Below are 27,560 nucleotides of genomic sequence, written 5' to 3' on the forward strand. Positions count from 1 at the left end.
CCTTGTCAAGACTCAGGTCACGGCTGCATTTTTATCCACACACGATTAGGAGGGAAATGTGTTGTCTCCAAACACAGCCAAAGCAAATACACAGTATGGTGTTTCCATAACCAGGGTGCTCCATGGTAGAAGATAACAGGGTTAGCTCAGTTAGAGAGTGAGAGTTCCCCAGAATACTCTCTGAGTTTTCTGCAATTTGAATTTCTGGAACTTGGTGAGCTAGAGGCTGTGTCTCTAAATTTAATAGCCTCTTAAAGTTTTCTTTTTCTTGATTTTGCCACTTTATCCTTTGAAACTATAACCAATTTTACCATTTACAATGGCCCATGTCAAGAATTTCTACAGCTTAACTTTGTGTTGTGTGAAGTGTATTTAGACAAATTTTGGGTGATTTAAAAACTATTTAAAGCTCTTCACACTGTAGTTTCTTGGTGTTGTCAGAATTACACTTGCAAGTTTGCTTCTGTGTAGTGAAATTGTAGGTAGAATTTCATTCCTTCCAGCCCCTTTAGAGTATGCCCAGAATCCAAAAAATTAATGTAGAAATTGTAAGGTTTACTTTCCATTTTGAATGTTAAGCATTTGAATGTTTAGCAGTTAATTATAAATTTCTTGTTTCTTATTTGAGCATGTAACAATTATAAAAATAGTAAAAGTAGATCTAGTTTGTTTTGTGTAACTCGAAAGACATTACAATTTTGATTGACAGAGCAGTATCAGGCATGAGAAAATTCACTTTGATTTGAGAAATGAGGGGTTAGCTGCTGAATGATTAATTATGTTTATGACATTTGGATGCAAGTGAAAAACTGGAAATTGCTTTTTGATGCGCAGAAGGTTGTAGGTGCAACTGGAAATATTTGATAAATAATGGTTACTAATTTGTTCTAATGAACAATAAATATATTACACACATTGCAGAATCACTGCAATCGGAGTCTTTAATCCATTATATAAATCCATTGGTTTTCATTAGGATAAATTAAGAGCAAAATTAGGCATTATCACTTTATTTTGGCATGAAGTCTGTGCAAGGAGTGTCAGGGGTTAGAAGTCCCTGCTGTATTTTGCTGCAATTAAAGTGCACAGTGGAGCTGTGTGTATCTGAATGTGAGCTACACAGACTGCTTAACTGCAGTCATTGCTTTCAGCCCCTTGCTGAAACTAATCCAAAACCTCACTTACAGATTAGAATAAACGAGAGCTAGCAGAAGAGAGAAGGATGTAAATCCAAGCATGAATTTTACTCATCCATTCTATTAATGTTAAAAGACAATTCCTTAAAGTGCTGGATATGTAATCAAAGTCAAGGGTAGATCCATTCTGGAAAAACAAAATTTTAACAGAAGGAGTGTTGATAGCTATGTCTGAAATTAAGAATATGAGGTCACTGATATGTACCCATATATGAAAACCTGGACACAGTCCATCTAAGACAGCTGCTACATAAATTATAATGATTATAATGATTTACCTACTAGCAGGACTAACCCAAAGCCCTTTTTGCATCTTATTAATCAGAGGACTTTGAAGAGTCATTACACAGATAGAGGCAAGAGTTTCACACATGATTTTCAAGCATAAAAAGACCTTTTGTGAAGCAGGTCAGATGCATTTTCCATCGTAAATCTGCTGAAAACACAAGTGTTACTTATTCTATTTTGTAGCTTTGCACATGCAACTAAATTTCTAGGGAAACTTCCTAACGCTATTGTGCATATTAAATAAATTCACCTTAGTAAATATTTTGTGCAAGTTTATATTGTCAGTTTGGTAATAAAAATAAAATACATCAGATAAGGACTTTATAGAGACATAGAATGGTTTATGTTGAAAAAGACCTTGTAGATCATCTAGTTCCAAGAGTATGGGACACCTTGCTGTGAGCAGGAGCACCTTGCACCAGACCAGATTGCTCAAAGCCCCATCCAGTGTGGCCTTGACCAGTTTCAGGGATGGGTCATCCACATCTTCTCTGTGCAACCTGTGTCTTACCACCTTCATAGCAAAGAATTCCTTGCTCCTATCAAATCTAAACCTGCCTGCCATCAGTTTAGAGCTCATTTAATTTCAGATGAAATCTGTCTCTGTTGGATTTCCTCCGTCCCAGTGTCTGAAGCTGCAGAGACACTCTCCCTTGCAGCCTGTTAAGCCAGTGAAAGCACTGACACTCTCACTCACTGATGGCTCACCCTCTGCAGGTCACCCTCATTCCTACACTGTCTCAACTTTGACATCTAAATCCTTTACAGACCTACCCCACTAGTCTTTCCAAGAGTCAATGGTGGCTTGCTTGTCAAACAGCAAAGTCACACTTGAAAATAGAGCCACCAATCTTTTAAAAAATTTCCTCTGATATCCCTATGAAACTTAGCAGCTCATATTTGCTCATTCTTCTAAATGAGCTAACTTATTTTTGAAGTACATTGATTTGGTACCTGAAAGCAGGATTTATTTAAAGTTAAAAAATACTTTAATATTTTTGTCCTGGGAAAGAAATACACTTGCATGAGGAAGGGTTTTATCATAACTGCAACTAAAGTACACATATGGACATTGTTGTTACTTTTGACTCCTAATAGTCCATGGTGTAAAAATCACAAAGACACTGATTGGGTTTTTGACTTCCAGGTTCAGTTGTTAGGAGGTTCCCTTTTCAGAAGGGAATTTTCAAACACACCATTGTATTTAAATATTTTTTTTATGTAATAGTCCCCAAACATCATGACAGGTTCTGGCATTATTCAGACAGTTTTATATCTGAGATTTTACTCAGAAATAATGATTTCTGGAAGATGAAATGACTTTAATAATAATAATAAATAAACCTAAAACTTCTCAAATTGTACTTGTACAAAAGTCATCATGTAGACATTTTGTCCTCGCATTGTGTATCTCTGACTTTCATTGTCATGATTATGAAAATTAAAGTCATGTATTTTGAGCTAACTTTAAAGTAGCTTGCCTGAGAAAACACCCTAATAATTTAACATGTAGCTTCATCCAGTGACAATTAAATGAAGAGCAAAATCAATTAATCTTTGCTATCTTCTTAGCCAGTGTTGTTGTCCACTGTGAGTACGTGAGTTTCAGGGTAACTCAGGTGCACTTGTACTGCAGCATGGTCAATGTCTGCAGCAACTAGCTGTGCCTATAGAGAGCAGCAGCTCTTTTCTTGCCTTGCTTTTGTTCTGGCATATAAAGTTCATAAATTCTTGCTTTATTTAGTAACAGTCAGTAAGAATTGTGCTCCATGCTACACTTGGACCCAACGTGTGGCTCGAGCGTGCAGAGGATGGGGTGTGAGTCTTCCCACCTCATTCCTGCTTGGAACAACTGTGTGTGTGTTAGTCCCTGCAAAGGTGTTTGTGCCTCTGTGCTATGATATTTAATGAGACAAGGCCAGTGCTGTTTATAGATAAGGTGTAATCACTCCTTGAAGTTACAGCTACCCACAGTTTTACTTAATTGATAACCAGTACCGGTTCTGCTCGCTGGAGACTAACTTCACAGAGGTATCATAGAGAGAGCTGAAAATTGATTAACTTCTAACTAGATCTGATAACTGAGTTATTTAATGAATAGGATTTAGCTGGCTGTTTACCTGTGCTAGCTCAGATGGTGCAATTTCAGGTCATGCAGTGCCACATTGGGCTAAGCAAACTCAGAGGGCTGAGTTAATATGCCTGCAGTGTTTTTAGTATTTGAGTTAGAATGTTTAGAAACTTTGCATTAGATGATTATTTTGCTGTATTATTGCCACATTTTAAAGAACCTTGATAGTTGTAGATCTCCTTAAGATCTGGGTATTCATTAGTATGATGCATCACTTCCATTATTTCTCCTGAGCAGTTCTTATACCAGCACAAATGGGAGGCAGCAAAGATGTTACCTACTCAAATCTCAAGACAGATGAATTTTCCCTTAGACAGACAATGTCTTAGTAAAACCAGATTATGGTCTCCTTTTGCCATCATATATTCCTGCCTGATGCATCACATACACATTAAAAAATGCTGTAGGTAGTATGGGTAACATAAGTCTGTGATTATGTGACAATGTTGGGCTTAAATACTTGTGAAGTTCATGGTTAAGTGTGTGCCATAACCTTTCTCACAAAGACAATTCATAATATGTGATATTATAATAATTTTACAAATGTATGAGATCAAGCTTTACAAGTCTTTGTTTAGCTCAAAGGTTAATATTTCTCATGTTTTATAAGGAAATAGCTGAGCCATAGGGATAATCTGGATTCACTTTCAGAGACCAAAAGGACAAATAATACAAATAATAAAGGGAAAACAGGTTGGTTTTAAAAATCCAAATGTTTTATGTCTTTGAAATATCATGTGACCTTTTCAATTACTCAGACCAAAAACACTTTAAGGGCTGTCATGTAGCTAAATAGTGCTGACATTAATGAGCTAAAATCTTCTCCCAGTTTTACAGTATAAAAAACATATGCATCAGTATTTTGAAGCCAAAGGATTCCATGCTTATACTGGTGCAACTGAAACAAAACATGGGTGTAACATTCCTTCTTCCAGGTATCTGGTTTTAATCAAACTATACTTCTGGCCCTCAAGTTTTCTTTGCTGCAGTGAAAGGTGGGCAGGAGTGTTTCATTTAAAATCCTTGGTTTACATCACGATTGCACAAAAAACTGTATATATTGTCCTAGCTACCTCTAATTGATAAGCTGTAATAATTCCCTGAACTGTGTTTCTGAACTACGTGTTCTCTCAGAAGCAGAAGTTTTGCTCAAAAACAAATATGGTACTGTTTTCTTCTCCTTTTAGTAGAGTTCAGTGAAACCAGGTGATTGGCAACTGTTATGATAAGGTAGATGAAGAGGATGAAAGCTGGGACTTATTGAACAGCTGTGAGGGGCTCTGTTCCAATTGTATTTTGATTACTGATAAGATAACCCCTCCCTTTTCTCCCAGTGATTTATCTCATTCAAATTACAATAACACTGAATTGCCATCAACAACAAACGCTGTGTAGTTTCAAGTTTCTGTGACTCTAGTGTAGCAAAAACCCAAAGGTGCTGATTACAAGTTTTCATGTTACATTTCTAAAAATGGATAAATCACTTACTGCACTATGTGATCTCATGCACTTCATAAGCCTGTTTTTGTTTCATTTGAGATAAAACTGGTCACTTTCTGGTATTTCCAAGCAGCATAATTCTAAAATTATCTGAAAGCATAAGTTGTTGGGGGGTTTTTTTGGAAGGGAGGGTGTTGATAATTTGGATGTCTCTATTCTTCTGCTCCTAATATGAAATCAAAGACTTTCTAGTAAAAATAGTTTGGAAATACTGGAACAGTTTGAATAGAAGTAAAAGACATATAATCTGACCAGTTAAACTAAAAGATGTCACAAATCAAAAGTTTCTGCAATTATTTTTCCCCCCTCAGGTGAAATGCTAAAAGAAAAAAAAAGGGTAAATTAGTTTTCCTTGTTTTGTTTTATAGAAGTTTGAATTGTACCACAAACTGTTAGCAAGTTATTTTTTAATTAAGGTGGGTGACTGAACCATTCTCCTCTCCACTAAGGGCTAGATCCTAAGGTCCCAGTGATGTCTGATGAGTTCATGAAAGAAAATAGTTGTGGTATAAAGTAGTCAAATCCTGGGTGGGGGGAAAGGAGTTATCATTCTCCAGGCTATTGGCCATTTTACTAAGCATTAGACCTGGCATGGGGTCAAGCTCACCTGATTTCAGACTGGTGTTTTCCACTATATATGGAAATACTCCACTGAAGTGTCACTGTGTGACAGCCATTGTCTCATCCAGGCGGGGACTGGGCTCCCAACAAGTTCTGTGCATTTTCCATGCTTTTCCACTGCTGGTTTTGCCACATAGCTCTGCTGGCTCATGCCTTGCAGGAAGCTCTCTTGATTTCCTGCCAGTCCCTGCCTTTTCCATAACTGCTTGACTGGGGCAGAAGTCACCATCTGCACTCACGGCAATGAAATGGGGAAGCTGCAGGAGAGCTTGGAAGTTAACATACCCACTTCTTTCCTTGTATGTATCTAAGAATTCAGCAAATAATTACTCAAAGAGCAATGACTAATTTACACCTGGGATTATTTAGAGAGATACACATGCTGATATACAGAACAGGCACAATATGCATCTGTGTAAGCAAGAAATGCATGTGCAAACGTGTGGCCACCTGATCCTCTGCAGCCAAAGTAGAAGCCTGGCGAGAGAAGAAGGAAATGTTCCAGCATGACGTTGTGGGAGGCACTGCTCACAGTTCAGCAAAATCCCTGTTTGATGGCATAATGGCCTTGACTCATCTTTTACCTGCTGCTGGGAGATCTCCAGCAAGATCTTATCGCTGCTGGCAGAGGAATGCAGGCTGGGAGTTCTGTGCAACCAGCAGCCCACTCGTTGGCTTGGGGAGCGTGTTGTGACGAGCAGCACTCCCTGCAGAGTCACCAGGAATAGGACAGGACCAGATCTGAGTCCTGCTGAGGAGACTAGGAAACCGTCCCTCTGGTTTTCAGAGAAATTGATGTGCCCTTTTCACCCTTATCAGCAAAAACAGTCTTGGCTGGTGTGTGTCGTTGTGAAGTCTGTAACAGGGATGTAGGCCAAAGCCCACAAATTTTCTAAGTTGTTACACAGACAAACTCCCTCTTGCTAAAAAGATTAAAGATAGTTTGCCTCCTAGTAGATAAGTGAAAAATAACATCGTTTTCTTTTGTTGTGTTCTCCTCCTGACAAACTCCGCTGAGGGAACACAGACATAAAACAAGGTTTACAGTGGAATACCAACCATGGATAAACCAAACTTCAGGATCTGCATGACTGTATTCATCTCAGCTATAGCTGGGGTTTTCTGGCTTCTTCTTTAATGAAGAAGTGTGATAAAAATAAACCAAATCTACATTTCTTGTGCATGCATATCTCCATGGATTTCACAGCAGGAATTTGGCCCTCTGTGTGTATATATACTATTAAGTTACAATTCCATTAGCAAATTAAATAACCACGTATTAAAAGGAAGGCAAGAGTTAGGGACTGGTTTTCTTCTGTAAATTTGCCAACTCTCTCTGGCAAAGTGAATGTTCTGACACGAGTCAGACTGGATCAACAGACACATCAGTTAATAGAAAAAAGACCATGCAGAGTCTACAGAAAAGCACTTTGAAAGAGGTCAAATACTTCAAGCCTGACACTGGCTGGGAAAGGAGACTAAGATGGAGAAAGTAAGTCAGGAATGGGAATTAAAGCCAGTTGAAGTGGTTATTTGGGGCATCTAGCCCACAAACCCTGAGAAATTTAATCTCCATCTGGTTTCAGTGATCATCACATTCATTATAATATGATTATTTTTTAAGGTATGGTGCATTTGAAATTGTTTGTTTTGGTCACCTGCAACACTTAATAAATGTGGGAATGAAGCACCAATAACAAAAGCAATGAAATCTCTTTTACCTTCAAAATACCATGCCCCACTTCAAATCTGCCTCATACAGCATTTCACAGACAATGCTAGTTGTAGTGTGCAGGGGTTAGCTGTATAGGGCTCATTCATTCCTGTTCAAAGTACAGGTGTGACTACAGCTGAGGATGTGTCAAAAGGAAATGAGAAAATTATCTCAGGGCAATTACTGAAGAAATTCTCTGGGAAATTACTGAAGAAACGGTGGAGTAATGTTACATCTGTGCAATAAAAATAACTGCACAGATGATACAGGATGTAAAAAAGGAAAAAAAAAAGACTATGAGTGGGCAGCCATTACCTGTCTGCACAGAACATGGCTAGGCCAACATTTAATAAGAAGAAAAAAAAAGGGAAAATATTTAGGCTGTGCTAGTAGACAGTATTAATTTAATTGATTAATTTAATGCATTTATCATTTCCTCTTGTCATTACAATGCGATCTTTGTTGTAAATCTTGGGTTTATGTTATCGCTGATCATCCACTAACCTTGCCAGCATGAGTGATGGACTCTTAGTAGAATTGATGGATGCCAGTGCCCTTTTGGGATTGAGCCGTGTCTTGCTCCTTCTCTCAGCAATAGACACTCATTGCATACTGAAGACACTGGATAGTAAACACTTTAATGAATTTGAGGAGGTGGAATACTTAATTTGTATTGATTGTGCAAATGCCATTGCTTTGCTCTTCAACACCCTTTTCCAGGGTGGCCTGTAAAGCCAATTCATCACTGAATGAGTACATATCAGTTAGAATCAACAGCAAAGGAAGTGCAAAAATTATTTAGGATTTCTCTTCCTACTTTTGATGTAGCTCAAACTTACCTAAATAAGTAGTGATTGAGAATCATCAACACACAAAGGACATTTTTCTCCTCAGCCTATATTTTCAACCTGATCCCTGACAGGGAGAAACCTGATGTCATGTGATTTAAAATTCACTGCTTGGAGCATGTCTAGGCCTAATTTTTTGGGCAACAGACCCTAGAAATCCAGTTGTCATCTGCAAAAGTCAGTAATGTTACAGTATGACACATAATGAATTAAAACGTAGAAGAAATATCCCATTCTTAGAGAAGGAAATGGAATTTAGCTTTTAGTTTGACTTTAAATTGCATGTTCATAAAAAACCCAGCAGCGTTTGGGTTGCATGCTCTGAAAGTCGCAGAAAATTAAAAGAAAAAAAACCCCTTTTATATATTTCTCTGCACAGCCACACCTGGTCCTTTTAAGTTTTACTGTAGAGACTTATGAACACTGAAGATGATGATGTAATTTACTCTTGGCCATAATAAACCTTAGACTCCAATGCTATGATCTCACATTTTTCATGAATATTAGAAAGAAAAAAACCCACCATCAATCACCATCTGTACATGTGAATATTTAGAACTCGACATTAGCAAAATCATATCAGGCTTCTTTTAAGCCAAGTAGCTGTGTGCCTAACTGATCTCATTTTCATTTTTATCAGTTTTACCTTTGTGTAACATCGGCTTCAGCAGACACTTGTCTTTACGCTGCAGTCACAAAGGGCAGAATCATACGTATATGAGTTCAAACCAACAAAGATGAAAAAATTACAAAGGTTTTTGACAGCTGTATTATAAGAAAAATGATCAGATACAGATGACAGCAGAGCATTTCTAGCCAAGAGAGAGTTTTAAGACAAGTTAAGCAATCAATCATCTACATCACTCACTATTCAGCAAGTCGACATTCAACATCTGAATCAGTCATTACAGAGTAAAGAGAATTAGTAAAGTCTCTTACAAAATGCAAATAAGTGAACTGGAGGACAATAGAGTCAAATTCTAGAACTTGGCAGGAAGCCATAAGAATTATTTTGACAAGACTGCTTGAGGTAATTTGATTGTTACATTTAAAGGAAAAATAATTTTTAAAAAGTGAGCTTCAGTCTTGAGCGGTACAATTTGTGATATAAATGTATAGTTATATTTAGTGAGAAAAAGTGTAGAATAAGGAACAAAATATGGTGTCTGCTCTGATGCTTTGCTACACTGCTACATGAATTAACTATTGGTGGTGGTGAGAGCTTTTCCAAATAAATGCAAAGCATATTAAAGCTAAAAGCTATCTTAAATGGTATGCAACTAACAGTGTTGGTCTTCCTTCAGAATGTTGCCTACTAATGTTTTTGCAGAGTTTCAACCTGCTTCAAAATCCACCTGGTATAAGGGAACATCAAAAATAGATTTAACATCTGCAGAGCTACAAAGCTGCAGGTGTGAAATTCTGTAAAATCATAAGTATCACTATTACCTAGGTCCAGAAAATCCCCACCTAACATCTTCCTTGTTCATACAAAAGAATGAGTTAAAAAGAAAGAAAATGAGTTGAAAATTAGACAGAAACTTTTAACAGCAGTTTCTCCTTGATTTCAGTCAGTATATGGGATTACTCACTTGTCAGTTGGAATAATTGGGGAAAATGGGAGTGATCTTACTGAAAAGCCATAGAAGGTTTCTGCACTGTCAGGTGAATCCTGGACATGCAGGCATTTGGGATGTGGTCTCAGAGGAGTTACATACATCCTTGCCTTTCACATGTGGCAGAATTGATGCAGACATTACATACCTGAAACTCAGGCCATGCCCTCAGGCCATCAGCCCTAGTGATGCTGATGTGTTCACTCCTTTCTCATCTGTCTTTATGGCTCCATCAGTGGAGCTGCTCCTGCTCCTAAGGCTGGATGTTTGCCTTCTTCATTCACAAGGTCACGGCTAGAACCATGTAGGATTTGTCATCTCCAGGAAACTTTTTTATTGATGACTTACTGGTGGAGACATGCCTTAAAATGATAGAGATGGTTTGGTTTTGGTCCCGATATGAATATAAATAGGCATAAAGAAAGTGAGTTCTCATTAATATTTATACTATTATGGTCCATAACTTATGGTAAAAGCGTTTTTCAGAAAAATGCATATGACTTTGTAAGTGTTTGAATAGCTAAGATGATTCTGTGGATCCTTGTGCTTAAAAAAATCCTGTCTATGGCAACTGCAAATCTCTGTGAGGAATATCAGAACTAGAAAATTACTCTTGAGTTTAAAGAGAAGCAAGGGTACTTTCTCTAGTTAAATTCTTGTTCCAAGCAAGGAAACAACATGCCACCTGTGTGAGAAAGCTCAGAAGATAATACATTTAAGAAAAGGTGCTACATGTTATTTTATCTCATCAGTTAGCCATTCTTACCACTTTTCTCATAACTTACAGATCTTTATAAAATGTTTTTTGCTGCTGGAAATAGATTTTGTGTTTAAATGTGGTTATCGGTCAGTTATCCCCAAGTTTATCCTTGCAAATCTCATTGATTGAACTAAATTGAACTTTGTCCAACAGTTGATGAGCTACATGGATAGAATGTTGCCACCTAAAAGCTCATACAGGTTTTTAATTGATTTCACTGTTGTTTCAACCTCTTTGTAGAGCTCAATCTCACAAGCAGTTTGGGTGCTTGAAATAAAAACACATTCAGGGGCCCAGATAAATAATGTTTTCACTTGTTTCTACACCATGAGCACAAATTCCTAAAATTATATCTGTACAAGTCAAAATAAAAGTTTCTATTTTCTTTGACCGTATTAACAACAGAAGTATTAACCTTTATCTTACAGAAATGTTGGAATCCAACAATGTAATCAATTTCAATGGACTAGCTAATAGCTCCAGTTACCACACTTTCCTCTTGGACGAGGAACGCGGCCGGCTGTACGTTGGAGCAAAGGATCACATATTTTCTTTCAACCTGGTTAACATCAAGGAGTACCAAAAGGTACATTCATTCATGTTCTGTACAATGTAAATATGTGCTTTGAATGTTAAAGACTCTTTATTGCTCAGCCTATGTTGTGCGCTGTTGGAATTATATAGGAAGTGTTTGGATGTCAGGAGTACTGTTACGACAAAAATATTTGCTGACTCTATGAAAAGAAATTTATAGTGAGCCTGTGACCTTTGACTATATAATCTACAATATTTTTTTTAATAAGACTACAAAAAAAGAAGTCAATGATAAGTGAATAATCCAGCTATTTCCCAAACATGGCAACTGCTAAAAAAGCCAAGCATCTGTTATGACAGCTTAAACAGAAAGACCATACTGCTCTGTATTTGTCTGCAGATAAAAGAATCTTTTTGGGAGTCCAAGTGTTGATTTTTCTTCCTTAACTCAGCACTTGTAGGCACTCTGCTGCTTTTGAACCAAAACAGTTCCAGTATTAGTAAAAGAACAACAAGTCCATAAAATATTGCCATTCTTGATGGAGATTGTAATTTCCCAGTGAAAGTTGGTGACTAATTAAAAGCTGACAAGCAGTTTAGTGTCATTCTTCTGCTGGAATCCAAATAAATAATTAAGTTTTCCTTTTTTTGAGTAAGACAAAATGTCAAGAAGGTAAACAATGAGATGGAGGTTTGATTTGTTCTATTAAGTATTTCGATGGCACATTTTAAAATCCAGAGAGTACCCTTTTATGAGAGATATATTGCCTCAATACCCAGGGATTATTTTTTTTTCTTAGTGTTCCTGACCTTTTGGCCGTTTGACTATTAGCTTCCTAAGATGATAGCAATAAATACCTTGTGTTTTCTGTTCAGAGGGAAGACAGGCTATTCATTTGTATTCTCTAAGGATAAGAGGATAAAAGGAAAACTGAGTATTTTCTTTTCTATTCTCTTTAGAGCAGCTATAAAGGAAACTAGCTATTTATTTGAATTCTCTGAGGGGTCAATAGCTTAATGTGCAAAACATCTGGAACAATTAAAGGAAAGAAGGTGTTTCCATTGCAGACAACAGCTCTGTAGAATGGGAGTGATTGTATTTTACGTACTTACATATTCAGATACTTTTAGAACACTGTTTGACTTTGTATACAAATAATAAGAGATTAAATAAAGAACTGCTGTCAGTAACATGGAATTGTATTTTAGCAGCAGACTTAGAGAATTTAGATTTAAGAGTAGGCAAAAAGCTTTAAGAGTTTGGGGATCTGTTTATTATAGATAGGAGAGTCATTTAAGACACTTCAATCAAAATTAGAATGCAGCCAGTGGTACACTTGAGCTCCAACTTCATCAGTTATTGCTTCTGCCGCCTAAGAAAACTCCTCAAGTTTCTGTCTAAATGCTGATGGCAACATCAAAACTCAAAAAGCCAAATTTCTCAATGTACTAAAACCAGTTTGACTTAGCTGTCTTTTAAACCAAATTAGAGGAAAAGATTTTACTGTGAGACTAAGGAGAAAGAACATCTGTCTTGAAATATACTGGTTTGAAAAATACTCAGATTTTTGCCCAAAACTTGAACTAAGCTTGAACTGGTCCTTTTGGGATATCTGAGAAGTTTGGTTAATGTTTTTCAACCTAGTAAATTTAAATTTTCACATATCTGCACATTTTAAGCTGAGAATAGCAACAGGAAGTAGTGGGAATCCTCTGAGAGAGAATGTGCTCATAAAATTTTCAACCTGATTTTATAGACTTACGGTGTTTGATTGCTGTTTGGATTCCATTAAGAAAATTTTGAATTTAAAAAATGTTGCAAACTATATTTCCAAATATCATCTGCAACATCCCTTACCCCTTCAGTCACTAACATTCCATCTTTTTTTTTTTTAATATTTTACCCTTTGCTTTGTATTAACAAACTATATTGAACACCAAGACTGTAATCCAGACTTAAAGCCATTCATATTGCATTATCTGAGGCTCCCAAATGAATAGCCTGGCATTTTATGGGAAGATCATGTTTTATTCTATATGTAATTCCTAAAAGCTTTTCAAAGAAACATGAATAATTGACTGTGAGGGTCTCTGGATTTTCTCTGTATGAGGTGAGATCCATTTTCTGCTAAGCAAACACTACAGAAAACCTAGATTTAGGATTAGTTGCTTTAGGGTGGCTCTATAGAAACAGCATAAACATTTCTATTTTGATGGTGCAATATTTGTCAAATACCATGACTAGTTTTTTATTATTTAATTAACTGAACCAGCAAAAGAGTTCACTATTAGATACACTCTAATAGAAGAGGCACACACTTTATTTCTGATGCTGGGACTCTAACGTGAGATTGTATTTCCATTATATGAGATTTAAAAGATTGAAAGAACACTCAGTCAATGGAGAGTCAACTCCCTTATCATTAGGACTGGAGATACACAGCTGAAATTCACAATGCAGACTTCAAGACTGTTTTTACTATGACACCTATTATTCCTGCTTTTGCTCCCAGTATTTCATTCCTTTGTTGTCAAATTTTAGGAAAGAAAAGGAAATAAGGAAAAGAATGGGGGGGGAGATAAATTGGGTAAAGGGACTTCGAAAGCATTTGGCCTCCAATTTGTGAATGCTGAAGCATGAAATAACACAATGTGATTTTTTGTTTTGTGTCTTTAGATTGTTTGGCCTGTATCACATTCCCGAAGGGATGAGTGCAAGTGGGCTGGAAAAGATATTGTGGTAAGTACAAATCTTTTTTAGGGTTTTTTTTTCCCTTTTATAAAACATTGTAAATATTTTATCATGTCCTACTGTGTTAATTCTTAAAGTATTTTTCCTACTCTGGAAGGTCACACATCTGATCATAACTTCACTCTTGAGTTTTCTCAGTTCTCTTATATAGAAGGGTTTTTAAGAATGGTTATTACATTACCAAGGGTTTCAATTTATACATGGAAATCATACAGATAAAATAAAATTTATATACCAAAGAAGAAAAAAATCAGTAGGAAAGAAGAAATATCAGAATGAGAAATATCAGCCTTTGCATACTCATCTCCTGATGAGAAGGTACATAATGTTTTGACCCATTTTTGCCCTGCTCCAGGTCCCAGTCCTCAGGGAGTTCCAAGAAGTTCTTTCTCTTTGTAGCATCTCTCTGGAGCCAGTGGGTTCCCCAGAGCCCTTTCCTGCATGGAGTTCATGGCAATATTGAGGTCAAGGTGGTGTAAACATTCTGCATCAGTTTTGGTGCTTCGGGAAAGTCAGGAAAGACCCTGCTACACCAGGCATCATTTTCTGAACATTTTCCCTCATTCCTGTGTACATCCTATTCCCTGTATTTATGAGGTAAGAGAGACATAGCCAGCAGCCCCCAAATAGCAATCATTCCACACTGACAGTAGCTGTCTTCTTTATACAGCAGTTTGGGAAATAGGGCTGAAGAAAAGGGGAAAATCAGATAAAAAATACATGCATGCAATAAGCCAAACAAATACTTGCATAGCAAAGCCAAGTGGGAAATCATCGTGGTTGCCAAGGTATAAGTGAGAGTGGAACTTGGCCCCTTGTGTATGTGCTATTGGCCTGATTTTCAGAGATGATTCTGTAAAATATTCATAATGCCAACCATATGCCTCTGGAGAGCTCCATTTGAATAATTTCCTAGGTCATAATAAAAATAGTCTCATCAGTCTTTACCTGGGCCATAGAGGACAGTTGTCTTCAGAAAATGCCATCTGGGAGCAGTGGAGGTAGATTGGGTAAAAAGTAAGAAATATGGGCTAAGCTAAATGTGTGATGGGGCAGCTGAAATGCCAGATACCCAGGCTATCTCATTACATAGAAATAATGCATTTAAAGTAATCCATGCTCATGTCCACAAATGATTTTCAGAAGTACTTTGCAAGGTGAAGCCTAGAATAGCTAATATTCAAGGTTAAAAAAGGGGGCTAGTGTTAAATATATGAGCAAATTAACTAACCTTCCTGCTTCATCTCATGTGAAGTATTATAAAATTGCATTAAGTAGATTTTTTTCATGACTGGAGTAAAAACCTAGAAAACTATAAGAGATTCACTACCTAGCATGAAAGTATATTAGTTTTTTTAAATAATTATTCTTAGAAACTCACCATAGTAAGAAAGAGTATGTTTTATACATTTGACTAAGCTGATTCTAATTCAGCTTAGTTGTTTAAAATTGTAAAGTAAACTTGGAGTAAGCTGAGAGGTGCCCATCTGACTGTGGTGAGCTTGAGAAGACTGCTTATACTGTAACTTTTATTCACCTTGGTTCTTTTTCTTCCTATCATGCAAGGACAGCTACACCTGCTGATCATGAGTAGGTGAAGCCCACACCACTGTGCAGTGCAGTGTGTGACCCTGGCAGTAGATCCTGTAAGGTTGGATCCTGTAAGGTTGTTTGGGGTGGTTTTGCTTTTTTTGGGGGGGGTGTTGTTTTTGGTTTTTTGTAATTTTAGGGTTCTCTACAGGAGTAGGTGAGAAATAAAATAAACATGTAGAAGGCTATAAAGAGGGAATACATATCTTGATGTGATCAGAACATTTCTTTAAATATTTACAGCTACCATGCCAAAAAACAGTGCATTACAAGCAACATATTTAATGCAACATCTTTAATTAGAGATAATTTAAAAAATCTTACTTTTCCTCTCTTATTAATTCTTAAAGCCATTGTCATTACCTTGGGAGTGTGAAACATAAGGGCCATAAAAATAACTCAACAAACTCTCATTAGAGGGAACAGGAGAAAAAGAGGACAAATAAAGCAACTTATAAACCAGGCTCGATATAATACTGCTTTCAGCATGTACCACTTCTAAGATATCATATACTCCTCACTTGTGGTAGTTCAAAACTTTCTACATGACAGCCTATACTTCTGCATGGAGGTCTTTTTTTTTTAAAAAAAAAAAAAAAAACTCTCCTTTTAATTATTGATCTCCAGGGTAAGCCAGTGCTGCAAATGCAACCCCCACTAATGGGCCAGGTGCGCTGCAGCAGCTGCAGCACCAGCACAGCCCCAGCCCTGCCCCGCTGCTGACCTCAGCCATGACCTCTGAGGTTTCCCCTCATGGTTAGAAGAGGTAATTCAGTGCTGTGTTCGCTCCCTCAGAGGGAGTCCTGCTCCTGGTGCTGTCAGTCCCAGCACAGCAGGGTCTGGCTCAGGATGCTCCACGCGGGATTTGAGGGGAGCAGCCAACGGGGCCCATTCCTGCTCTCCTGCTGCCCCTCTGTTGCTTCAACAGTCATTTTAATTTCTGCTTTCAAAGGGCTTAGAATATGTTAATTATTTAAGCTTTACTCACTGGTTAGGTAGATAAAATTTTTAAAATGTGCTTTGGATTTTTTTCCATATGAGTAAGCTGAGGAGAGTTGCTGAAAAACTCCCTCCCCACCTCCCCCCCAAGCTATGCAATACTTATTAAAGCAGGACTTCTCTGAAAAAGGTTAACTGCTAAAATATAGATTTTTTCCAATAAAATTGTAATTACTGACCCGTGTAACTACTTAGTATTACAATATATTTCCTTTTCCTCAGTATAGAGTATCACAAGCACCAAAGTAACATTGTTCATAAAAAATTAAAGGCTATAAATAATAAATAGGATATTTGCTTACGTAATTCAACTAAATGAGTAATTCTGTGAGGATTTCTTGCTATTCTGGACTTCAGTGTCTTATTTGATCTATTCTGGTTTCTGTTAGCCCTGTGAATATTTCTCATGGTTCCTGGTCAGACCTTGGTAATGATCAAAGAAGACAAAGTCTCCACAGAATAATTCTCAGCTTTTGTATTAAACTTACAGAACAGTCATGCTGCTAGTAATATTCCTCACTGGTGAGCCTCAATATTTCATTTAAAAATATGATAGTCACCTACAAATACACATGGCAATCTCTGCATTAAATGTGGGATAAATAACAGGTAACTAACAGCAAAAGAAAAAAGAAGTGGCTACAATTCTATTTTGACAATCCTGGGATATCATAAACCAGCAAAGCAGAGCTTGGTGGTTTACAAAAGTTATCAGAAACACTAATTAGTTTTGCAGGCTGGCTTAGGGCAAGGATAAGTTCCTGACTGGAAACCTCATTTAGTCCTTAAACTGTTAATTTGTCATTGCTTTGAAAGTTTTGGCTGCTTTGGCTGTTTAGTCAATAAATCTCTGCATTAGATTTGCACTGTAGCAGTAGTTCACAAATTACACAATCAGAGTAATTCCTATTAAAGGGTACAATAGGTTTCTATTACCTGAAAGCTTAAAAAATGTGTTTCTGAAGGGCACCTCAAGATGTTACTTTCAAGTGCAATTTGACTATCCAGTTTATATAGCCGCTTTTAAAGATTCCAGGTCAAATTAAATTGTTGAAACCGTCCCTTCTGGCCTTGACATGCATAAATGTATAAAATTTCAGCAGGTGCTTTAACAAAGTCACATAGGACAAGCTGCACAATGACAGACACACACTTTGCACACTGTGAGGTATCAGCTTCTCCCTGGATGTTTCTGGTGAGAAATGCACATTGATGTACACACAGATACAAAGAGTGCCAAGAACTTTTCCTTGGTACCAGCAAGTTTCTACATCTGCTCTGTCACATGAACACAGAGTTACTCCATCCAGGTCCAGACAGAGTTACACTGCTGTGTGCACAGCTGAAGTGTACCAGCACATTTGCATGTGGGTAAGCACTGACTGGATTATAATAATAAAAGGAGATAGGCATCTACCTGGGCTGTTTAATTGGAATTAAATTTTACCTAGTTATTATCTCTCACCTGATTCCAACTGTGCTTAACTTTTTTATACTTAATAGTTCTCTTGACAGCAGTTTGGAATCACTTTAGATCAGCATCCTATTTCCAGTGACAGAGCAGTCAGGCTCTTTACACATACTTTATGACATAGCTATATTCTGTGCATGCTTCTTTGCATTAAAATGTAGCTAGCACTTATTATTAAATTTATTGTCCATACAAATAGAATCACATGACTGCAATTTAATGCACCATCTCATTTGTTACAGTAATATTTAAAGCCAAAATGTTCATATGTGATCTTATTTTATGGTTTCTTTAAAGTTTTTCATCCCCTTCCTAAAATATAGGAAGATCAATTGTCTGATTAAACTTTAGGTTTATGGATCCATCAGTGTGCAATGATTTTATTTGGAAAGAAAAAAACCCAAAAGAACCCAGAAAGTAAAAAGTGACTCAACAAGTGTCCCTCAGCCATATCTGGTGATATTTTGGAAAAACATAGTTGGCTATAATTGAACGCGAGTCCCTTTAACTCATTTTATTACTGTTGTTGCCTTAGGGAAAATAGAAGAACATAAAGGCAGAAAGTAAAAGTAATTCTTTTCATCTGTTATTATAAACAAAGATCTGAAGAGGGAGTCTGAAAATTAAATATACAATGCTGGCTGGATCTAGAAAGCATGTTTCTAAATTCGTCTGACAGGCACAGTTTTTCCAGTCAAATTACCTCTGGCCCTTTGGGTGTGCCAAAGAGAAGTTCATTCCTTTCTGTCAGGGTTCTTCCTTTGGAGGACATCTACAGCCAAATTTCCAGCTTTTCTCCCACCAACCTTCATTGCCATCCCTTTTTCCTTTCTGGCTTCCTGTCTCCATCACAGCAGTAAAATTCTTTACCAAAGCTAAAGACCCAGGATGCCCTTCCAGCCTGGGGAAAAGAGAAAGGTGAATGTCCCCTGGGAAGAGGGGGAAAATGAGTAAAAATCCTAAACAACTGGTCTCAAATGAGTTTGGGGACAGAATTTATTCTCAGTACAACCTACTACAAGAAGAAAAGTGTTTTTTGTGACACGTGTAAGATAAATATGCTGGATCATATTCCTTCTTACTCTCAACTGTTCCAGTTAGGATGCTGGGGTTTTCAGCTTGAGGGCTGCTCACCCCTTCTTGTGGACACAAGGTTCTCTAATGTGGACACAATTTCCTACCAAATAGTTCCTTGCCATTTGGGAGAGGAGAGAGTGAGACATTTGTAAGCAGTGTGCAGCTGTAATACTGCTGCTTTGGAAAACAGCTGACTACAGACAAAAGAGAAAGATGGGGGGAGAAAACCCCTCTAAACCTACAACCACTTTACTCAGAGGTGAACTGGGTTGGTGAAAAAGGAGTTAAAGGCATTGGAATCTTTCAAAGTCCTGTGGAGCTCTTGAACAGACCTGTACCCCCCAGGAACTTCTGGTTGTGCCAGCTCCAGTTCTTGGGTGGACCCCCACAACACAGCAGCATAAAGCCTCGTTTATGGCTTATTTCAGATGTTGGTCCTGCAGCTTGTGTTCATTAGGCATTTGCATATATTTCTTTCTATGAACTGACCAAGGAAAATCAGTTACTGTAAGGTAATAACTTGCGTCCTTGTACAGAGGAAGAATTAGGTTGGCAGTTGTTCATATTTTCATATTTTACCCATTTATGTATCATGGGAAGTCATTTAAGTCTTTCAGTATGGGGAAAAATCGATATAGATCAAGGAGAAAGCTAATTTTCCAATTTTGGGTTCATTTTTCTGTTATAGGTGTGACTATAGAAATTTGCTTCTGAAGGAAATTTAATATTCGGCAGATTTAATTCAGTCTTGAAGAAATGTTTTCTTTGTTACTTTTGAAATAGCGTTAGAAGAGGGAAAGTAAAGAGAAATTAAGGAAAAAATCTTCCCAAAGTTATGGGGTTTAATTTTCTATCAGTATGTGTTCCTCATGAGCCCTCATTTGGCCTTGGCAAAGTCTGAGAATTATTTATGGCTGAGTTTCCAGCTATTGCTATTTCAAAATGTTGTTGGGTAATTCCATGTTATGATTTACTGCACCCCAAGATGGACAGAGTAGATTTACTCTTCATACATTTCTTTCCAGAAAAACACATTAACTGGATGACTGGTAGAAATTATAGATATGTTCTGTCCCTATTTTGTTTCAGGGCTTCAGTCTGAAGCTCATGAAGTTAAAGAAAAGCCTTTTCTTTGGTGCCGGTCACTATTTTTTCTTAAATTTGCCTCATGTCTCTTTTCTTTTTGACTATCTATTGTTTCAATAAAAGTTAATTTTAAAATTAAGGATAGGTTTGCTCTGAAAAAACACATATCACAGTTCCTCTATACTCAGGATGTGGTCACTATAGTACTATTAATTTAGGCCACAACTAATTTTTTTCTGTAGTTCTCTTGCTTACATATATCAAAAATAGTTCTACTAAATTTCTCCCTGCTGCACACAAGTTAAAGTATTGTCTTTTTCTTTTGTAGTAACTCAGAGAACTAAAGGGAAAGTTCTTAAAATAACCTAGAAAATAACATGCTATTTTTTTCTTCTTTTTTTTCTTGTTTTGTTTGTTTATTCTTCTTCTGACTGAATGGAGGAATCTCTGTTGTTTTAAATTATCAAATCATCTCATATTCCTTTAGGTAATTCCCTTTTAACATTTTCCAAAAACTTTAGGTTACTATACATGCATCATAAATATATATATAGACAGAGAAAAAAAAAATCCAACCAACAAAAAGATAACAAAATACCCAGCAAAGCCATTCGACAAATTCACATTTCAGCAATTTCACTTGGGTGCCAAGTTTTTACTGAGTGGGAATTTTAAGCTTCTGTCACTTAAGGTTTCTCTGGTTCAGCATCAGTCTGTGGTGTCAAAGCAGTTTAATATCCCCACAGAAATTTCCCTCAGTAAGACATGTGAAACCTCCTGGAGTAGCTTACACAGAGTATTTATTTACAGTCACACACACTGCTAAGCAGCTGCCCCTTGGAGATGCCACAGCCTTTCGCTGCATTTCAACACTTCATGGCTTCACCTTCACTTTCAGCACACAGGTTTGGAGTGTGCTTATCTGAGGTGGCTGTGAGTGGAAGTCATTAGAGGATATGTCTATACTCTGCTTAAAAAAAAAAAGAAAAATGAAAATACAAGCTGACTGATCTGGAGCCTCACTACCCTACGTGCCTGTAACAGGCTTGGCAACCTGTTTGTCTGAAATACTCCACCCAATTAGCAGGTGTTGATCCAATTCGGAAAGGGGGGGTGTAATCTGATTTCTGCAGGAGACAGGTGATTACTCCACCCAGATGGAAGAGATAGAGGAGAGAGACTCCTTAGATCTAGGCTGTGGTTGCGACTTAAATTGCTGCTGGGCTTGGTGAGACTGCCTGAGCTGAAACCCAACATTAATGTTCATTTCTTTGCTAATAAAGCTGTGCTCGTATTGTGGGGTAAGTTTACTCTATGGAACAAAAGAGATTTTTAAAAGTTATGGTCAGAAAAGAACTGGCTTCTGCTTGACCTCAAGGCTTCCCAATATTTTGATTTATTTCTAAAATACTCTTCTGTTTCTTAAATACATTTATTTTGTTCTGTAGGAAGTTCATACTGCTGAAAAATATAATGATTCAAAATAAGGGAAGCTTGCTAGAACTTATGGAAAGGTTTCATGTACAACAGTCATTGTGTGCCTGCAAAACCCAAAAACCCACTTATTTGCTGGACTGCATCCACAGAAGACTTTGGTTTGTCTTGTTAACTGTGCATTAACCAGATGTAAAAAATATGACAGTCATTAAATCAGGTATTTTGTGCTGAAGCCTTTTCTTGGCATCCCACTAGCTGTTCACAGGTCTGGAAAATTTAGCATATGCATCTTCTGAACAAAAATTTCAGGGTTTGATCCATGCCTTGTAGTTTGAACATACTGAATGCAGAAAAAGTTGTAAAAATTTTACTTCCAAAGATCACTGGATCAAATGGTTAGTGCTAATGACAAAGGTTTAGAGGTCTGATGTGCCAAGGGAGGCATCTACAAAGCATGGCTTCTAATGACTTCTTTTAATGGCTCCTGGATTAAGATTGTTTTCAGGATGGACCCTAGGGAATATGCCACCCAGCTCAGCCACCTCCATGCTTGGCTTTGCTGGTAAACCCTGGGCCAAATGACCAAATACCAGTGGTGACCCAGATTTCCAGGTGGGAAAGGCAGGGAGACATTTTGTGTTTGCCCTCACTAACACAAAGGCACAACCAGAGAAGCTTTCCATCTGCTGTGCAAGTGTGCTGACAGTACAACTGTTTGCTAATATGGCTTGCAGTTTTGTGGCTTGAAAGGAATCAGGATATATCTGCCTTAATTTTTTTTTTTTTTTTTTTTTTGGCTGGCTTTTTTTAATCATCTGCTTTCTTCGCTTCTCTTTTCTTGCCTTGATGCTTTAATGGTTTAAATTCATGCAGACATCCTGCAACTTGAGTAAATTATACACTTTAAATATTCTCAAGAACTCCTGTCATATCAAAAAAATCAGACAGATAACAGGCATAGCTTACTTGGAAAGATAACTGGGAGCACAGTATATATCTGTACACAGTATACATCTGAACTATGCAATCAAAAATGTCTTATCAGCCCTCATCAGTCTGAAGTTTCTCAGGGCATATCTTGTCAGCCAGAGGAAAATTTAGGCATGAAACTAATCAATGGTTCCTGTGCAATGCTGGCAGTGGTTGCCATGCCTAAGAGTGGAGTCATTTATGATAATCTTCAGAGGAGTCAGATCCCCCAAATCACAATACCATATAAAGTCCTGTAGATCACAGCCCTGCACAAGGGCCACTGAATCCAGGGATCTGTCAGCTTTGAAAAATTAGGTATAATCTTAGTTTGTATTGGATTTGTGTGTGTGTGTGATGAAATGGACACTGCTTGTAAGGCTTTAAAAAATGGGGGATGTAACCAGGCAGAAGTAAGTTAATAGAGAGCCCTTTCTGTAACACAGACCTCAATACTTCAGCTGCTCAACGTGCTTCACTCAGCACTGCAGACCAGCTTTTTCAGGGGGTAGGACTATAAAACATTGATCCTGCTAATTGCCAGGAGCAATAATGACAAAAAGGGGACGTAGATGATGGTATTGGTCCCAGCTGCAAGGGGTGCGCAGTCACAAATCACAGTTTGCAAACGTTTTCCTGCCAGCCATCCTCCCCCACTCTAAAACCATGCACCTGCCTCTGCAGGTTCAGCTGGAGGGTTATCTCATGGAGTGCAGGTGCCAGGCAGGATTTCCCCACCCATCAGGGCCTGCACCCAGATCCCAGTACTTGGGACTTTCCTGTTCCTGCCAGCATTACCACAATAGCTGTGCAGCACTGTTGCCAACCAGCTTACTCCAATAAAATAAAATTTTAAAAGACCATTTCCTTTTAACAGGACTCCAGTAATTTGCTTTGTTCACTGCTTATTCTGGGTCTGTTTGAGCCAACTGTGCACTTGGACCAGTATTTTTCCAAATGTTACTGTAATAAAAAGAGGGACACAGCAATCAATTTAAAATAATGGTCCTGCATTTTAGAAAATCTTGCACCCAAACTAGAGGAGCTGTGAAAGCACACATGAGGCAGAGTGAAGAGGCCTCCTCACCCATATTTACTGACATGTTGAAGTCTTTCCTGGGTCTAGCTGAGAATCCATCATCTGTGTACATGGCAATCACACGTATATTTATTGCACTAACACTTCAGAAATATTTTCCTTGAAACAATGCTGCTCCATGCTGAAAAAGATATCTGCCAGTACTGACTGAAGTGATGGCAGTCAGCAGTAGCCCACCAGCAAAAGAGAGAAGTTAAAAAGCTCCCTGATAAGTCCAGAACATCTTTCAGCAGTGTGATAAATTTGAATGACAGCAGTAATATTGGGGATTACTTATTCTCCATGGATATCCCTGACCTCATCACTTGAAAATTCAACTAATGGGACAGAAGAAGGAAGAAAAAAGTAAACATAATAATTAACCTCATGCATGGGACTTTATATGAAAGCTGTCCATCCATTTTGATTTAAGACAAAACATGTATTTATTTTGCTTGTCCAGCTGTTAGATGATAGTTCTAAATCCTCTTGCCCATCCAGTTCAGACAAAATCTTATAATATTTTAATCACTTGGCTATGTGAGAAGACTGATATAAAGGAAGAATGTAATACTGGGTTTGATGCTTATCTGGATTAAATCAGCAGAAAACTGTTGAAGCTAATGATGCTGTAAAGGATCATTTAGCCTACTACTTATTGCCCTGCATAATCTGGCCATTTGCATTTGCTGCAATATCTGAGAAGCAGTATGGACATCACTATTGGTTTAAAAAAAATGAAGCCACTTTCGTAAAATAAGGAGAAAAATCTGGATATTAGTTAGTCACAGGGACTTATCTTTCAACTTAAAAAGATGTCATTAAAAACTCTTTGCTGCATTAGTAATCCAGATCGAAGGACGTAACTTCCAGGCTTCTGGAGAAGAGATAATTACTGGAAACTCATAAAACCCACCTAAATTCTGTTTTAATTTTCATATGCGGAGCAGATGTTTTGACAGATGGATGGACTTTATTTTTGTAACTGTCCGGGAAAAGTCTGCATAACACAGCCTAATCAGTGTTACATATCTTTACTGTTTGTTTTTCAATCTTTCTGCATTTGGCTCTTATTCTTTTGGTTGCAGACATTTTCTGTGTAATTTATTTTTTCAGGCTAATCTCTCTCTGCATAAGCCCTTCTATCAACTCGATATATAAATATCAGAAAACTCTTAAAAAATAAATCTGTATGTTTGGTTTGTAAGTCAGATACATTGATCTTCATATAGTGGGTGCCTTTCTGGAAAACCTAACTAACACTTTATCTCCTCTTCGAGACAGGCCCTCTGCCCTTCTAGCTGCTATAGAATTTGGAATTAAAATTTTGAGTTTCCATACCTGTCCAGGCACACTGGACCTCTTTGACTTTAATTCACACTTTGAATATAATTGACAATCTAATAATTTCTTAACTTGTTTTACAAGTAAGACTTTAGCACAGGAGAATTTGCAGCTGAGGTAGCGCTGTGGCTGCATTACCATAGTATGGTGCAGATTCTTTTAGCCACTTTAATTTCAATAAATCATCAGCGTGGGACTGAGGATCTGAACCCCACAACTTCCTCAGTCTAGTCTAGAGGAAGTGTAAAAAGGTTTATGGTGCCTGAAATTAAATCCTTTTTCTCACTCAGGAACGCCCAGTGGATTTTTGGGGCACGCTCTCTCAGGTGGCCAAACGTACCTGTAACTCCCAGAGGCAAGGTAGAATGGTTTCAGTTGGATACCCTGGTGCATTTATGCACCAAACTAACCCCAGGAAACCTGTGGGAGCTGCTTGGGCTTTGGTGAAGGTTATGGTACTTATTCCTTCAAACAAAGAAGCAAACTGGGTTGTGCCTGAGGTTTGGGGTGCCTGCTTCAGCTACTGCACATGTCACCATTTCTTTGGCCATCTGTTGTAGGCTGTTGGCCATCATGCCATCACAACTGTTTGCAGACACAGATCCAGCAGATCCAGTCATATACATGAAATAGTAACTATTAAAGAATTTCTCTGTGTCAGAAAAGAGAAGAAGACTTTGCAGGCTGTGCTAGAAGGTCTCAGATGTGATTTAGGGATTTAGTTTCTTGGATTTTAAGATAGCAGCACTTCTGTACAAGGCCAAAGGCAGAACCTACAGCTCTTGTGGAAACCTTAGAGCATTTATTGAAACATAAAGGAAGATTTATCCTCTCCAGGGGTAGGCAGATAAATGAATGGGTATTTTTGAGGACTGCAGTAACTCCCACATGATGTACCTAATTTTCCCTTTGAATATCTACTTCAAACATTCTATGCCATATGCAAGCACTCATGCTTTCTGCTGTATTTATGTATATATAAACTCAACCTTTAGGGCATAAACCAGTGTTTAGCTTCATATAGACAAGAAAGGTTTCCTAGTATTAAGCTACTGACTATAATGAACAAGATTATTAGAAGCAAGAATTTTTAATGAGTCACTGTGATAATCCCAGTGCTCCTCTTCTTTAACGTTTATTTTCATAACTCATCCAAGTAATACTTTCCTGCCTAAAGAGAACTTATCAAACCTTGCATTAATTTGTATCCACATTATTAGGCTAAAAGTATTTAAACTCCTACAACACCCTGCTCTTGGGTTTGAAAAAAAAACTTATTTCCACATGGAAAAGAATATTTAAAATCTGCTTTTCTTTCTTCATCTGCTTTACTTGACAAAGAACAATATCCAAAGGGTATAGATATGTCCAGAATATATTCCCTTTGAACAGCATCCCTTTCTTGGGGAAAATAAAAATGGATACAGAAGCACTGGGTGGCTGGATTCACACATGGCACAGTGTTGAACTTCCCTGAGAAATTTTCCTCTCAACTTCTGCCTCTGGGTTACCTCCTCTTCCTCTGGTGGATTACTTCTTCTGGGTTACTTCCTCTTCCTTTCTCCTGCCTGCTGTATTTTGTATTTTCTCCTGCCTGCTGTATTTTGTGAGACACTGCCTGCCTTTCGTCGCCTTTGTCTCCCTCGCAGTGCCTTGGACTCTGCATTCCTGCCGTGCAATGCCTGGCCCTGCTGGCACAGACCTCCCCTCCATCAATCCAGAGCTCTCCTGGGGGTCTGGCAGGGGGAGACGCCGGTGCCAAGTGGGGCAAGCGCAGCTGGAGACACCCAAGGCATCCCGGGCTCCAGCCAAGGGGGCTGGGGAGCTGCTTTGTGGTGGGGCTGATGTAGCCACCAGTGTGGGGACCAGCAGAGCTGCCTGCCAGGCTTCACAAGCAATGGGGCCTGAATGCCACTGAATTTGTCCTGTGAGAGCAGGAATGGGGAAGCACAATGGGAATGGGAACGGGAGTCGGTCACCCAAGTCTCACATGGAGGCAGACCCAAACTGCATTCGGTGCACACGCACTTTCCCTGATCCCTTCTTTGTCATACCCATGTGCTGAGATTTAGAGTCTCTGCAGGTCATTCAAAACTGTTAAAGTTGGTTTATTACAGGTCTGTGGGAAGCTTTTTTGTCCCAGAGTCACATAAACCAGGAAAACCGAATAGTCACCAAAGCAAACTCTTGCTAAGTTCAGAATATCAAAGGAGCAGATATGACATTTCCACACATAATGGTGTACCTGTGCAGCTGTGCTTGAGCACAGTTGGACAAAGGAAGGAGCCTGAGATGGAAATCAATGTGCCTCTTGCTATTGTTCCAGGGAGAATAGCACCGTCTCCCAGGCAGGGCAGAAACTTCACTTTGAACTTCCTGAGTTGACAAGGGCTTAAATCAGAGCTGTAACTTTACTTTGATGTCATTTATTGTAGTTTAATACCCCTCTTTATTTATTTTTTTACTACCATGTAAAATATATAAAGAAACCTAATCTGGTAGAGAGGTGTATGAGAATTTACTGAATAGACCTTAATGGTTCCTTTATG

The 27,560-nt window shown here is 38.0% G+C and overlaps 1 protein-coding gene across 1 annotated transcript in view; it reads left to right on the forward strand.

Annotated features, from left to right (window-relative positions):
• SEMA3A (semaphorin 3A) overlaps nucleotides 1–27,560 on the forward strand; it is a 165,407-nt gene that overhangs the window by 36,757 nt on the left and 101,090 nt on the right. Inside the window, exons 2-3 of the mRNA XM_059471669.1 lie at nucleotides 11,103–11,260; nucleotides 13,886–13,948. Coding sequence (XP_059327652.1) covers nucleotides 11,103–11,260; nucleotides 13,886–13,948 — 221 coding nt within the window. The remainder of the gene's footprint in view (nucleotides 1–11,102; nucleotides 11,261–13,885; nucleotides 13,949–27,560) is intronic.

This window comes from Ammospiza nelsoni, chromosome 5 (genome assembly GCF_027579445.1).
Source record: "Ammospiza nelsoni isolate bAmmNel1 chromosome 5, bAmmNel1.pri, whole genome shotgun sequence".
Taxonomy (NCBI): Eukaryota; Metazoa; Chordata; class Aves; order Passeriformes; family Passerellidae; genus Ammospiza; species Ammospiza nelsoni.